Here is a 15,767-nt window from a genome sequence, read left to right as displayed (position 1 = left end):
CGACAAAGGCTTCCCTGGTTGACCGATCTGCATCTTGACTGCTGCGCTATGCCGACAATCAGCTGATCCAGCACAGTGTGGTGGCCATTTTTATTTTAATGAAGCTGGGGATATTTAAATCCCCACTTCATTGACTATGTCAGGTAGCCTATTTTACCTCTGCCGACATAGGCATGGAGTCTAGACATATCCTGTGTGTGCCTGCCTAGCTTGAGAGGTTAGCTATCAGGGACACAGATTGTTTTCTGTTGGGTTTTTTGTTTGTTTCTTTCTTTTTCAAGCTCTCTTGTGGCAAAAGAGCTTGGGGTACCCCAGGGAAGATTTTCAAGTATTTCTTCCTGTTCTTTTGTGGGGAGGAGGGAGGAGAATTATATCACTTGATAGTGGCAGCTACCTCCCAAAGTCAGTGAATCTGTGACTCTGGGGAGTTTTTGTAAGCAAAGCATATAAAGGCAAGGTATTTAAGGTCTCTTGCAGTCTCCCACCTTCTGCACTTGGAATGCCAGAGTGGGGAACGGCCTTGACAACATCTCTTGGACGGGCCATTATATTCAAGATTGAAATTACATCAAAAGCTAAGTATCAGACACTTATAGCCCCCTCTTTTAGCCTCATTTAGCACAGACATTTTGACAGTTCTTTTTTTTTCTCCACCATTTCCTCTTGTTTTCTGCTTTATATTTGACACTCTGTGCCTCTTGCTCCTTATTTATCATCTGAAGAAGTGGGTTATGCCCACAAAAGCTCATGATACTATCTATATTTTGTGTTAGTCTTTAAGGGTACGTCTACACTAGCCCCCTAGATCGATCTAGGGAGGCTAAAGAGGGCAACCGGAATTGCAAATCAAGCCCAGGATTTAAATATCCCACGCTTGACTTGCATGTTCCCGGCCGGTTGCCATTTTAGAAATTGACTAGCCCGAAGTAACTGTTCGCGTAACTACACGCGATGAGGTTTACCAGCTAATTTGAATTAGGGGCTTTAAATTGGAATCCCGTTTCACTGCCGCGTGTAGATGCGGGCAGTTACTTTGGGCTAGTCAATTTCTAAAATGGCAACCGGCCGGGAACATGCAAATCAAACGTGGGATATTTAAATCCAGGGCTTGATTTGCAATTCCGGTTGCCCTCATTAGCCTCCCTAGATCGATCTAGGGGGCTAGTGTAGACGTACCCTAAGGTGCTACAGAACCACTCGTTCAAGCTTTTTTGTTGTTGTTGTTGTTGTTTTTTGTTTTTTTCAATAGCGAGAGTATTACTTTCCCATTCATCCCATAGGATGCTATTAACTGTGATTTTGAGCCTAAATGCTAGAGATACTGGCAAAATGCTAAAAATACAGAAAAAAAATAAAGAAATAAGACCTTTTTCTTCATCATGTGAGAACATGGGTCTTCCAATATCATCAAAAGAAAGAGAATTTTGAGATATCCCAATAATACCAGTGATGTTTGAAGTCTTAATCAAGAAAAGACCTTAAATTTGGGGCATGACTCCAGGAGTCCAGACTCCCTTACCGAGGTTTCTCAAAGAGGGGTAGGGGGCTCGCTCACTCCCATGGCTGCTAGCCTGGCAGCAGAGCCATCCTGTCATAGGATGATTCTAGACAGATGCCCCAGACCCTGTGCTTTGGCAAGCCCTGCAACAGCTGCCTCAACTGTCCTACAGAGCATGGAATGGTCTGCCCATGATAGCTGCAGTGATAGGGCCTAGGGGATTACCTGGGGGCCTTGCAACAGGGTGGCTGCAGGGATTACCCGCCCCCCACCTGCACTCACTGTGGCAGGCAGCAGCAAGCAGAGCTACCCAGCAGCCTGCTCTTCCACATCACCCTTTCCCAACCAGGCTGCTCCACTTCACCGCTGCAGTGGGAAGTGCAGTGCCCCACCCAATCTGCTCCATGCTGCAGGGCTCAAGGGAGCGGGCTGTGGCCAGGGCAGTCCACTTCCCAACACTGCTGCAGTGAAGCAGAGTGACCCAGTTGGGAGATGGGTGGTGGAGTGGAGCACCCTGCTGGTCACTGGCTCCCACTGCTGTGGTGAGTGTATTTGATAAGGGTCAACTCCTGACATCTCATGCCAGGTCCTCTGGTAATCCCCCATCTTGCATCTCTTGAGGAGGGGGCTTTGGGCAAGTAATGCAATGGGGACAGGAGTGGGTGGAGCAAGGATGGGACGAGGCAGGGTAGGGCTGGAATGGGCAAGGCTCAGGGGAAGGGGTGGAGTCAGAGCAGGGGCAGGGAGATGCCAGGCTATCTTTTCTCCACTCCCTCACAAATACTTTACACTTTTTGGAAAAGAAAATCAAGCCAGGCTTGAAACCTGCATCCTGGCTTGATTTGGACTTAGATCCTCCACTCCCAGAGTGTAACAATACGGTTTTTCTGTAACCATGTTGGAAGGCCTGAAACAAAGCCTTCTTCTGCAGCCAGACTGAAGAGTGGCAGCCATTAGTTGTAAAGTCTGCAGTCACATACTCACATTTCATCTAAATTCCATTATAATAGTGTCACACTAGGCTGTGAGAAGGTGACCTTGTCCTAATAGTCCCCCCCCCCCCCCCCCCCGCTGTCATCAAATAAAGAAACAGATCTCAAGATGGGTAAAGAAAACTTAGTTAACACCATTCTGTCTGCCAAGAAACTGTAAAATTATACTAAAATTATACTAAAATAATTGGTTAAGGTATAGCTAAGTAGGACTCAGGTTTCACTATATAAACTGGGGTCCAAGAAGGAGACCAGCAAAAAAAGCAACAGGGAAACAAGCACAGAAAGGAACACCAAGAAGAAGGGGGAAGACTTGGAAGAAGAACTCACCTCCAAGACACAGCCTAAGACCAGAGCTGCCAGAATTATCCAGAGAGACTGATCTTGCCTGGCCAACAGGGGAAGTCTGCCTGCCTGTATCAGAATTGGTGAGCATAACACTGTGTGCTTAGCATGTGTATTCTGCTTGCTTGGGAATTGTCAATAAATAGAGAATAAGAATATTACTGTTGAGGCTCTTTCAGATGGGGGTTCCACGACCACCACCCCCAAAAGAAGAAGACGAGTGGTGGTGGGCAGGGACTCCCTACTAAGAGGGACTGAGTCATCCATCTGCCGTCCAGATCTGCAATTTTGAGAAGTATGCTGCTTACCAGGAGCTCGCATTCAGGATGCGACCGAGAGTCTTCCAAAAGTGATTAAACCTTTGGATCGCTACCCCTTCCTGCTTCTCCATGTAGGAACTAACGATATGGTCAAGAATGACTTTGAGCGGGTCACAGCAGATTATGTGGCGCTGGGAAGAAGGATCAAGGAATTTGAAGCGCAAGTGGTGTTCTCATCCATCCTTCTGGTCAAAGGAAAAAGTCCAGGTAGGGATCTGGGCCCCCCGCTATAGAAAGGATGTGGACACATTGGAGAGGGTCCAGCGGAGGGCGACCAAAATGATTAGGGAGCTGGAGTGCATGACCTATGAGGAGACACTGAGGGATTTGAGTTTATTTAGTCTGCAGAAGAGAAGAGTGAAGGGGGATTTGATAGCAGCCTTCAACTTCCTGAAGGGAGGTTCCAAAGAGGACAGAGAATGGCTGTTCACAGTAGTGATGGATGGTAGAACAAGGAGCAATGGTCTCAAGTTACAGTGGGAGAGGTCTAGGTTGGATATTAGGAAAAACTATTTCACTATGAGGGTGGTGAAGCCCTGGAATGGGTTACCTAGGGAGGTAGTGGACTCTCTATTCCTAGAAGTTTTTAAGTCTCAGTTTGACAATGCCCTGGATGGGTTGATTTAGTTGGGACTGGTCCTGGCTTGGGCAGGGGTCTGGACTTGATGACCTCCTGAGGTCTCTTGCAGCTCTATGATTCTATGTGAACCTGCTGAAGATCTAGAAAACCTGAGAAGGGCTGTTAATAACTCCTTATCCTTCAGACCCAGAACTAGGGCCTCAAATATCCCTTCACCAACAAGGGATGGATGTGCAGTACAAGTGCAGATGGATGCTGAATTCTTACCTAACTAAAGAAACGAGGTTTGAAATTTTGTAAAGGTCTTCATTCATCTATTCTCCTTTGTACCTGGCCAAACCCAGTTAATACACTTGACATTAATACAGTCCTAGGATTGAGGGTTAGGGAGAACCCTCAGCCGTTACCAATATGGGAGATAGTCCGGGAGGCAGTGCAGGTTATTGCTGTTGCCAGAGTATCTCAAAGAGACTGATGAAATCCCACCATTCTTGTCTGAAAGCCTGATCGTTCAATGTGCTTCTGTGAGATTACAATAACTTTTCAGAAGTCTATGCAGCTTAACATATACCCAGTTCCCAAGTTCCAGTGGACAACCTTCTGAAACATTTAGAATCATTCAAGTATATATCAGTACTTTAGATCTTACAGAAGGTTATTGGCAGGTCCCCTTTATTACCTGTGTCATAAGAAAAATCAGCCTTCTTAACACATTTTAGTTTTTTCCATTTCAAGACAGTGCCTTAAGCTTATATGGAGCAGAAGCAGAACTTCAAGATTAATAAAGTATTCAGACTCAAGGGGGTAACACAAACTTTCCAAAAGAAGGGGGAGAGGTTACCTGCCACTCTGGGAGCAGAGATTAGTGATTCCAGTCCTTTTCCCTTCCATTTTATTACTGTGCATATCTTCACTGAACCATCATCTTTCCTTTTGGAGTGGCATCCAAAGAGATGGAGGAGGCAGTATGAGAAAATGGCAGTTTGGCATTTGGGGAAATGTTCACATCAAACTGGCTTATACATAGAAAACAATTGGAAAAAACACAAAGGCTTAGGCTACGTCTACACTGGCCCCTTTTCCGGAAGGGGCATGTAAATTTCACTAGTCGTCGTAGGGAAATCCGCGGGGGATTTAAATATCCCCCGCGGCATTTAAATAAGTAAGAATAAGAGCCTCCGGAAAAGGGCACTTTTTCCGGAGGATTGGGGCCAGTCTAGACGCCAGAAAAAAGCGTCGGACATTTCCCTACGACGACTAGTGAAATTTACATGCCCCTTCCGGAAAAGGGGCCAGTGTAGACGTAGCCTTAATGTGCACACTGGATTCAGGTTTGTCAGGAAAGTAGGAAAAACTGCATGAATACACAGATCGGGGGGGTCAACTTTCTTTTAACCATGGAAAAACCTCAGCGCTTTAAGGATAGTTCTGACCATATTAATATTACATCAATATTAATGTGCATGATTGTCTTGTCCTTCTTCAGACCATAGAACTGAAACTGATGATATCAGGATTCAGATTTAGATAATATTAAAATTTGGTAAAAGACAGAGGATTTGCCTTTCTAGTCACTAGTCAGCTGTGGAATGTCACATTTCAGCTATATATGGATGTTAGTGGTTTTTCCTTATGGAATCAGACTGAAAAAACAGTTTTATATATACAACTAATTTTGTTCTGTTCCATGTGTATGGGAGGAGAGATGGTGAGGCAATTCTGACAGTGGATCATAAATAGCTGTCTTATTTTTATTGGATGGGGAGGAGGGGGTTTCCATTCAAAGGCCTACCCTACATTTAAAAATTAGATCTAGAGCTATAAAAAATTGCTCAAGGCTGAAAAAAATTAAACCAATTGTTGGGGTGAGTTTGCTCTAGCCCCTGGTTTATATGTAGTTAGGTCAGAGGAAGCAAAACAGAAATGAGGGTCTCTCGTTTTGACGGTTTGGAAATACCAGTATCGGTTGGCAATGGCATACAAATAAAGCCTCAGTGAATAAACCTGAACTGAATTTGTACGGGTGCAATGCAGGTGAGGGCGGTATAGATCAGTGCAGCTTGTGTGTGACAGAGGAATGTTGCTGAGCGTGGTGCATTCTTAGCATTGCATGTGCAGATGCAAGGCAGGTGTATGTAGTGGAGTGCCAGGCAGTACAATACAAGCGAGTGGCTGTTAGTATTTGTATACAGAGCAGCCAATATACAAAGATAATCTGCAGTCATAGCGGCGCGTGCTTTCGGGCTCTGCTCTGAGTAACTAGGCACACGCATGAAGTTTCTCTGCCTAGGCAGCGTGCGTCGCAGAATCAGGCCAGCTCGCCCACAACACCCCTCGCTGCAAATCTATGCCTCAGCGCTAGATTGATGCAGCCTGAGTCCGGCGCGTTTACTTTCACCAGAGTCTTTTTCGGTCTCGCGCCGACTCACTCCCTTTACCCCACCCCCTTGCGCGCGCTCTTTACGTTGGCTCCACCTCACACTGGCTCCCTCCTCCTCCCTCAAGCGGGCTTCGCCTCGCGCGCCTTCCCGCCTCCTCCCCCCCTCACGCTCGCGCCCGCGCCGCTCTCGCGCTTCCATTCCCCCCATTCCCCCTCCCTGCTCCCTCTCGCTTCCCTGTCAGTGCGGTGGCTGCGCTGGGAAACATGGCGTCGGAGGGGATGATTTTAACTAACCACGACCACCAAATCCGCGTCGGGGTCCTCACAGGTAAGGGGCCGCGGCCAGGCGCTGGGGTGATGGAAGGGGGAACCAGTCGCGGGTCTGTGCTCGCTGTTAGGCCGCCCAGCGGGGCTTCCTAACGGCTGCCGCCTTTCGTGACGGCGCCGCCGCGCGGGGCGCCACTGCCGCTCGCCAGTGTTTCTGGGCCCAGGCCTGGATTTGGGGGTTCCGGGCACGGGGGCAGCCCCGTGTCTGGCGGCCGTGCGCGTGAGGCTGAGGGAATCGTTGGGACGCCGCTGCCGCATGCGGACGGGCTCCTCCGCGCTGCGCCGGGGACCGGCCCGTAAATAACCTGAGCCGAGGGGTGGGGGAGGGGGAAAACCGGAGATAGCCGGGTCCGGGATTGCTGCAGGTGCAGATGTGCCTGGGAGAAGTGTGTCTGCGGCCAAGCTTAGCTACGGAGCGGCGGGCCTGCAATTCTCAGCCGGGCGAGAGGCGAGCTCATCTGAGCTTTTACCCCCAGGGGATGCCGCTGAGCTCGGCACAGGAGACACCTTTGCAGTGACTCCCTCCCCTATCCCCTCTGCCCTTTACTTCCAGGAAAGGGGCCGGGGGGGGGGGAGGGAAGATATAGTGCCGCTGCTCACAGCGCACGGACGATCCTTTAATCAAGTCCTTGCACATGACATGCTATTGCTGTGAAGAATGATTTCTAGATCCATAGTGTGTGTTGCAGTTGGCTTTTGAGGTTGTATGGTAATTGTGATGTAGTTTCGTGAAGATTCAGAGTCCTGTGTGAGAGCCACAAGCCTAAAGCCCGTGGAGTCTGCTTCTTTAGGGAGAATAAATTTGGATTTGTGGGTGCAAAGATACTAGAGATATTCATTTCAAGTTCGGTTCAGATAGCTTTTAGCAGGAGTTCTAGAAGCGATAAATGTTAGCTGTTTTATGAGCACATTGTGGAGTCCTTGGGTATTCAGGATGAAGAGTGATGCATTAGCAGAAGGGGAAGCAAAGAGCTAACTAGAGAGTTACTTTTTGAGCTGGGAGGTGTTAAGTAAGAAAAGCCCTACCTGTTCTTTTTTTTTTTTTTTTTAAATGGATTGCATTTGCATTCTTGTCAGTTCCAGATACTGGCAGAGCCTATGACTGTCATATTGGAAGTTCACCTGGATAGGGAAGTGAGTCTGAATGTAACACTAGAGGGAACTCCCCTCCCCTCCCCTTTGCTCTATCTGATGATGTGCTGTTCTTTCCTTCTGGTGCTGAAATTGCCAGACCACTGACTTTCACCGGCAATAGCCACCTGTAAGAATGAAAAGGTTAGAATAGAGGTGGCAGTTTCAAGCCTCAACTGCACGATTGTGGTGGAATATAAACCTCTGAGTCTAGAATACACCACTATAATAGTAATAGAAAGGTAAATCTGTAATTCTGGTTTCACATTTTAAACAATCACATCATTCATAATAACAGAAGTGGTGTGACAGTTTCAAAGTCAAATACAACTTAATTCTATAAAATGTAATTTATAGGGGAAAGAGTATGACAATTATGGAATATTAATTGCAAGTTTATACATTTTTGTGTACATTTTGGATTTTTCCACGTGTTTGGTGATTTCTGGTAGCTTGCATATTTCTTTTAGGAGCTAAAAGTTTAAAAGCTTTTAGTTCTTGTACATGGTAAAGAAATATAATATAAACCATGAGTGATGCAGCAGCCTCTTAAAAAGTTGTTTCAGTAGCTTGAAATAACCATCGAGTTATCACTAAGATCTGTTCTCTGTTACATATTTGTGTTTATAAATTCTGTCTGATTATGACATTCTTGTATTTTTTTTACCATAAATTGTAATTTAATTGAGAATGAGGAGGATACCATGTCTATCTTTAAAAAGCAAATACATCCATCCTTGTTCCCTAAATCCATGATTTTGAATTAAAATATTCAAGCTTGCACTAAAGTGTTCTTTCCAGTGATAGGAGATAATTTATGTACTTAATTTTTAATAGCCCTTTGTAGTTTAGTCAGTGGACTTTTTACGGAATTCCAGTGAGAATTTACACAAATACATTATTTAAAAATATTATTGGCTCAGCTTCATTTTCTTCTCTGTAGTGTTTCTCTTTACCCATTGAAAGCTAATATTTGCACTTTGAGGGTTTTTGTCTTCTGGATATTTTTGTTATCTTCTCTCCAGCGGTGAATTTAGCAAATATAGTAGGTGGTCTATAGAAATGTTTCATAATAATGAACTAATGTAGTTGGCTAATTTCTGAAAGATTAACATTAAACATTAAGTACAATTTTTCTGGCTTAGTCTTTCAGATAATTATCTGATTTCTGAATGTAACTTAGCATGGGCTTTTTAGTTTTCTAATTAAGATTATATATTTGTTTAATTATTAATGAAATAGTGAAAGCACATGTGTATGTTTTATTAGTGCAGGCATACAGACGTATACTCTGGCTAAACTTTGAATTATACTTTCTGAAATGCAACATTCAGTATAATATGGAATAAATCATTGTTGCTCATTTGTTGTAGTCTTCAAATGCTTTTTACAGTACATTTAAAATCTAAGTTATTTATATTGAGTTGTCAGGAAAAAAGGTTGCATTTATTTCAGTGATTGATTTTTTTTTTTAAGGTAGTAGTTACTAATTAATGTATTTTACACATGTTCTACTTATTTTGCTTCTTGATATTGAATGTGGTTAATTAAGTTTTATTAATGTCCAGTGAATATTTTCTGCTTTGTAACTTCAATTAGTTATGTTAATAGGCTTGAGGAAAAACCTCTCAGCATGATCATGGTTTCAAGAGTGTACGTTGCTAATTTTAACACTTTCTACTTTAAAAATAAATGTGAATGCTCATCTCTCTGTTCATAGTTGGACTCTGCAATCATTTATTACAATAGAAATTTAGAATGTAAAAGGATTCTGCTCTCTAGCTGAAAATAAATTTCACATTGACTTTCAAAATACACAGAAAATGTCTAGATCTTAATTTCATTCATTGCAATTAATGCAAGATATATTAGGAGTCAAATATTGTTGTTTAGGAGTCAGTAAGAAGTAGGTGTATACAGAAACCACTGGTTCAATTCAGGAAGAGTCTCTTGGAAATTTAAAAGTATATTGTGCAATGAACAACATTTGAAAGTTGACTTCCACATTTTCATTCACATTTATTGCTATGCCTTATTCACAAAATTGCAGCCTAGACCCTACTTACAGAACTATGGACGTGTCTAAACACTATTGATTAAAATATAGAATAAACGAGGGCAGTGTTTCCTATATAGATAGGAAACCTCATTAGCTAATGGATAATTGCTTTCTAGTTTTTTGCATAGCATGCATTTGAAGACATTTCTCGGTGTTAAAAGTGTGCAACCTTGAAAATATCAAATACTGTGCCATTGTTTAATGCAGTGCTGAAGTTAAAGAAAGTGATCACACAGATTGATTTCAAAATTTCAATTTCCTACTTGATCTGTATATAGTAAGTACACATTGAACAATAAGTCTGTACATTTTCTGTTGTCTCATGGGAATATTACAGCAATTTAAAGAACCTAATGATTCTGACTTTGTCCAACTAGGAGAATCCCTTTCAGGGAGAATAGGCTAGTATAATTCTATTAAGCATGAGCTTTGGTTTCACTAATGTTCACCATGCCAGGTGCTTCCCGTGGAAAAATAAGATGTAGGAGAGATGGCATGAAACTGCTGTTTTAGGTAAAGACTGTATTTAAGTATTTTTAATAGAGTAACTTATCTGAAACTCTGTACTCCTTTCCCCACTGTGCTTCTTTCCCCCCCCCCCGCTCCCCCATCCTTCCACCCCACTCCCAAAAAAATCAGCATAGACCAAAGTTAACTCTACTGCAGCTCTGCAGTTTTCCCTCTGATCGACTAATCAAGTAGTTGATGGAAATTAATTGACTACTCGATTGGCTGATTAAGCACAATTTAACATCCATAGTGTTAATTTCAGAGTGTACCAATATGTTGCACTCTAAGGGTACATCTAGACTTACTTTCACTTTCAAAAGAAGATATGCAAATTTGGCAGTAATTTGCATATCTTCTGATAGCTTTTTCAAAAGCTTCTTTTTGAAAAAGCAAGCAGTTTAGACACGGTTCTTTTGGCGGGGGGGGGAACCCTTTTTTCGAAAGAACCTACCTTCTTCCTCAAATTGAGGTTTACAGATTCTTTTGAAAAAAATGGTGTTTTTTTCCGAAAGAACCATGTCTAAACTGCTCGCTTTTTTGAAAAAACTCTTTTGAAAAAGCGATCAGAAGAATATATTCAAATTACCGCTGAATTTGCATATCTTCTTTCTAAAGTGAAAGTAAGTCTAGATGTACCCTAAGGCTATGTCTACACATCAGCATTATTTTGCAATAACTGATGTTAAAGCTGGTTCCCTGTGCATATTGGCTCCTGCCTGTACCCCTCACTCTCTGCACTGCTGCCTCTCTATCAGAGGCAGCAGGGCAGGGAGCTCTGTGGGAGCCGGCTTTTAAGCAGGCTCCCCCCCCCAAGCACTGACTCCTACCTGTCCCCCTACAGTGCTGCTTCTGTGGGAGGCAGCAGGGGTAGGGGAATAGGTGGCTCTGTGGGAACTGGCATGCACAGAGAATTGGCCATGGGCATAGGCTATTGCCTTTTCCCCTTGCTGCCTTTGATACAGAGGCAGCAAGAGGTCTTTGTGGTCATTTTGGATTAAGGATGTTAAATTGCAATTATCTGGTTAGTCGTGTAGTCAATACAATTTGTATTTACTATACAACTAGTCGATTAGAGCTGCTCTGCAGAGCTGTAGCAGGGGTAGTTCCAGGAGCTTGCTTGAGCCGGGAGGCACCCATGCAATGGCTCTGCATTTTAAATGTAGTAAGAACCGCTGGGCTCTTACTACATTTAAAATGCAGGGGTGCAGCATCCCGGACCAGCGTGAGCTGGGACTGCTTGACCCTGGTTTGTGCTGAGTCCAGCAGCCCCTCTTCGTGGCAGCCAGGTCTGTCTTGCCATGGGCAGAGGATGCTTCGCAGCAGCCTCTCTTATCCCCCTACCCGGTGTGGTTTAAAGTAAAAGGTTCAGAAATGTGGCTAGCCCCAGGGAGGCACAGAAACAGGCAAACTATTACCAAATATCTTTTAAACTTTTATTAAAGGGCTTCTATGTATAAATTATGATTTTATCAAGTTCTTACATACGTAGGCACCAAATAATTATTAGAATGACCAATAAGCAAAATGCAATACAGTAAAGAAAATTCCCTGAGGTTTTTCTAAATCCCAATAGTTGTTAACAAGGGACCAGGGATTATTAAGTTACATTTACATCAGTCTTACTTATAAGACTAATCATTTACCTAAAACTTTTAACACTACTACTTAACAATACCTCTAAACAATTTCAGATAACAATACTTACATTTAACAGACACACAAACTACAACAACAACATGTTTGGTATACATTACGCTCTACAGGAACTCGTTTGGTTCGGTGAGCGGGAAGTGGCCCTCGGGTGATCAGTCCTCAGACCTGGCTCATATTCTGCCATCCAATGTTTATTCAGGATTCCTCAATTTGATACAGGAGGGGAAGCTGTTTTATAGAGAAAGCTTTTGCGCCTTTTTGTGATAGGCTAGCAGACCCTGTCTGTTAAGTGACAGGAGTAAGGGGGTGAGATGGTTTCCTGTTTTTCCTTTTCTGCCTTATCGGGCATGGCACAGTCAGCACAACCAGCATGAACTTTTCAGGTCTGGTTTTGGTTTCTGTTCGTCGCTGATCTTTAAGTTACATACTGTAAGGTTTTTCATCAAGGGGAAATTGACCTTTTGCTTGGATGGCAATACGCGCGAGAGGCCTGGCCAGCAAAGAGCCTGCTTCCACACCCGGCTGCTACTGATAGAGACAGGAGGGGGTTGGGTGGCATCTCAGCGATTATACTGGCTTTTAAGCTGGCTCCCCCTGCACTGGCTCCTGTTCTTTCTCTCTCCCCCCCCTCCCGCTGTCTATCATAGATGCATCAAGGGGGGAGGGAGTGCGTAGTTGATATGCCACTCGATTACCTGATAAGCTTATGCTTATTGGGTAGTCAATTACTAACATCCCTAGTTTGGATTAACTAATAAACCTAGGTTTATTGGTTGATCATTTAAATGGCTATACAGTAACATCCCTTGCACTGACTTAGGAAGAAGTATGAATGTATATTAAGTATCAACTTAAATTGCTGTGTTTTAAGTTAAGGATGTTAAATTTAGATCAACTAATTGAATAGTCAATGTAATTTGCATTGACTATTTGATTGGTAAGGGCATCTCTGCCTTTGAAATGTAGGAAGAGTCCTGCCATCTCTTGCTACATTTCAAAGGCAGAAGCACCGCCAGTTCCCCGCTGTTCTCCTGACCCTTCTCACCATGGAGATGGTGCCTGGGGGGGGAATCTGCTTTTAAACTAGCTCCCCCCCCCCCCAGCACTCGCTCCTGCTTCCCCCCCCCTCCCCTCGCTGCCTCTCTCTGATAGAGGCAGCATTTGCTTATCGGATAGTCGACTAGTTGCTTAAATTCCTATTTTACATAACTGTATGAAATGGAAGGGGAGAAAAACACTTAATTAACTTGCTTGTACCACTAAATAATTCACTAGCAAGAGGGTTATATCAAGCAGACATTAACTTATTACATGTTTCTAACTCAAATTTACCATTTTGGAGATTATTGTTCAACAAAACAGCCCTAAATTGGCTATATAAGCAAGCTTATTTTATGTGTTTCTTCATACACTATGACTATGTGGCTTCTTAAATGTTTGTGATACTCCTAACACATCCTTGTTGAGGTCTGAGTGTTACATTCCTATAAATATTTGGAAATGATAGTGGGCAATCTTACACAGTGGAGCCTCAATGTTGATAACTCTTCAAATTGAGGTTTCTTTAACTGTAGGCAGAGAATCCTAGAACTTTCCCCATTTCTTAACCATTCCCTCTGCCTTTAAATATCTTGCAGTAGATTACTATTTTCTTGTCCTTATAGGGCTTTCCCACTTGTCAGCTATAACAGTAAAGTCATTCTGATTAAATGACTGTGCCCAGAAGTCTTAGGGGATGGTGGATCTTTGGCATGATCCTTTGTTGGTAGAAAAATGGGGGAAGTGACCTTCATTGTCTGTATGTGCCTTCTCTAATAGTCTATCCATGTGGCAACAGATGATTGCAGCTGTGTGACTGCTGTTTCTACATAGTATTGCTTCTTAACTTAGTAGAAGCAGTGGTATACAACTTGAACTGGATCACCTTAATTCTGGTACTGTTGGAAATTGGAGGAAGGCTCTACTTGCAGTGCTGTGCACCTTTTGGTAATGATCACTACCATCTCCTGATGCAGAACTGATACAAGTGGTCCTCAGAATGACATTGAAACAGGCTGGGGAGTGGACAGATGCCAGGTGGAACAAGTGTTCTCCTCAAATAGGCTGCATAGGAATTAACTGAGGCAAGGCCCAAAGACACGAGGTCTCTCTGCTTAGCCTCTTGAAAGGGCATCAAATCACCTGGGTAAATGGCTGTAGCTGAGGCTATGGAAAAATGTCCCTTTCTATCTATGCTACTTTGTGTTCCCTTTCTCCCCTCAAAGAATTTGTTATCACCTACAGCCCAACTAAAACCCCTCCGGTGCAATCTACAGCCTATCCTGGGAAATGATCCCTCACTCTCACAGACCTTGGGAGACAGGCCAGTCCTCCACTACAGGCAGAAACCAACCTGAAGCAATACTCACCAGGAGCCATACACCTCAACACAGAAACACTTACTCAGGAACCTGTCCCTGTAACAAACCCTATTGCCAACTCTTTCCACGTCTATACTAGGGATGTTCAATATAGGTTAATTAACTAATTGATTAGTCGATAAGCGGGGGAGCTGCAACAGGATTAGCTCTCAGCCCTGGGAGCTAACCCCAGTGCGGCTCTGCCTTTTAAATATATTAAGAGCCTACAGGCTCTTAATACATTTAAAGGACTGGTGTGCAGCAGGGGGGACCCGGTGCAAGCTGGGCCAGCTGATTCCCAGCTTGCGCCAGGTTCCTCCTGCTGTACTTTAGCCTTTTAAATGTATTAAAAGCCAGTGGGCTTTTAATACATTTAAAAGGCTTGTGTGCAGTGGGGGGACCTGGTGCAAGCCGGGAATCAGCTGGCCCAGCTCATGCTGGGTACCTTCCCTCACCCCCCCCCACACTGTGCTTCTGGCTTTTAAATGTATTAAGAACCTGCCAGCTCTTCATACATTTAAAAAGCAGAGGCACAGTATCTGGGACTGGGCACGAGCTGGAACTCAGCTGATTCCCTATTCGCTCCTGGTCCCTGCTACTCCCCTGCCCACTTGCGGAGATGGTGCTGTGGGGAACTGGCTTTTAAGCCTGCTCCCCCTAGCACCGGCTTCTGCTGTCCTCCCCTCCTCTCTGGGTACGTCTAAACTACACCCCTTTTTCAATAAAGAGATGTAAATTAGAGGTATAAAAAGTGCAAATGAAGCAGGGATATAAATATCCTGTGCTTCATTTGCATAATGGCGGCCACCGTGCTTTTTTTTGAAATGGGGCTTTTTGGAAAAAACTCGGCAGTTTAGATGGGGGCATTTTCATTTTTTGAGGAGTACAGGGTCTTTTGAAATGGGGCATTTCTGTCGAAAATGCCCCATCTAAACTGCTGGGTTTTTTTCGAAAAGCCCCATTTTGGAAAAAAGCGGTGACTGCCATTATGCAAATGAAGCTCAGGATATTTAAATCCCCGCTTCATTTGCACTTTTGATATACCTAATTTACATCCCTTTATCAAAAAAGGGGTGTAGTTTAGATGTACCCTCTGTGGCCTCTGATAGAAGGGGAGAAGTGACTAGTCGAGGGACTAGTTGACTGTCCGATAAGTTTTTGCTTATTGTATAGTTGACTGGTCACTTACATCTCTAATCTATACAAACGATATCATCACGAAACCTAATCACGTCAGCCATGCCATTAGGGTCTCCTCCACCTGCACATCTACTAATGTCATGTGCCAGCAATGCCCCTGTACCATGTTGTAAACAGTTCATGCTCCTGTGAGCACCCTTTTGTGGCCGAGAGTACGTCCACAGTTTTTGGCCCCGCTATCCTTTGGGATTGGAGATGTCCCCAAAGGGTGTCAGGTCTGTTGCCTGGGACCAGGCATCGTTTTACCCCCTTGCTGTAGCTGCTGTGGATTTGGGGGAACCTGGGCCGGCATACTTCTCTGGGTCCCAGCTCAGTAACTCTGTAAGTAGCAGTTGTCTGCTAAGTGTCTCTAGTGCAGTGGTCCCCAGCCTTT

General features: G+C 43.9%; 1 protein-coding gene across 19 annotated transcripts in view; it reads left to right on the top strand.

The window, feature by feature from the left end:
- The first annotated feature begins 6,230 nt into the window (after positions 1-6,230).
- The window catches only part of GPHN (gephyrin), a 527,119-nt gene continuing 517,582 nt past the window's right edge, over positions 6,231-15,767 (top strand). For 3 of the 19 annotated variants that reach the window (XM_075927415.2, XM_075927409.2, XM_089778536.1), the window contains exon 1: positions 6,234-6,443. In XM_075927415.2, coding sequence (XP_075783530.1) covers positions 6,380-6,443 — 64 coding nt within the window. In that variant the 5' untranslated portion in view covers positions 6,234-6,379. Of the gene's footprint in view, positions 6,444-15,767 lie in introns of all 19 variants that reach the window. The other 16 variants (XM_075927410.2, XM_075927419.2, XM_075927411.2 and 13 more) reach the window with 9 other exon arrangements.

This window comes from Pelodiscus sinensis, chromosome 5 (assembly GCF_052426305.1).
Source record: "Pelodiscus sinensis isolate ZL-2025 chromosome 5, ASM5242630v1, whole genome shotgun sequence".
Classification (NCBI taxonomy): domain Eukaryota; kingdom Metazoa; phylum Chordata; order Testudines; family Trionychidae; genus Pelodiscus; species Pelodiscus sinensis.
Note: the sequence above shows the minus strand (reverse complement) of the source record. Positions and strands in the feature narration are given on the sequence as shown.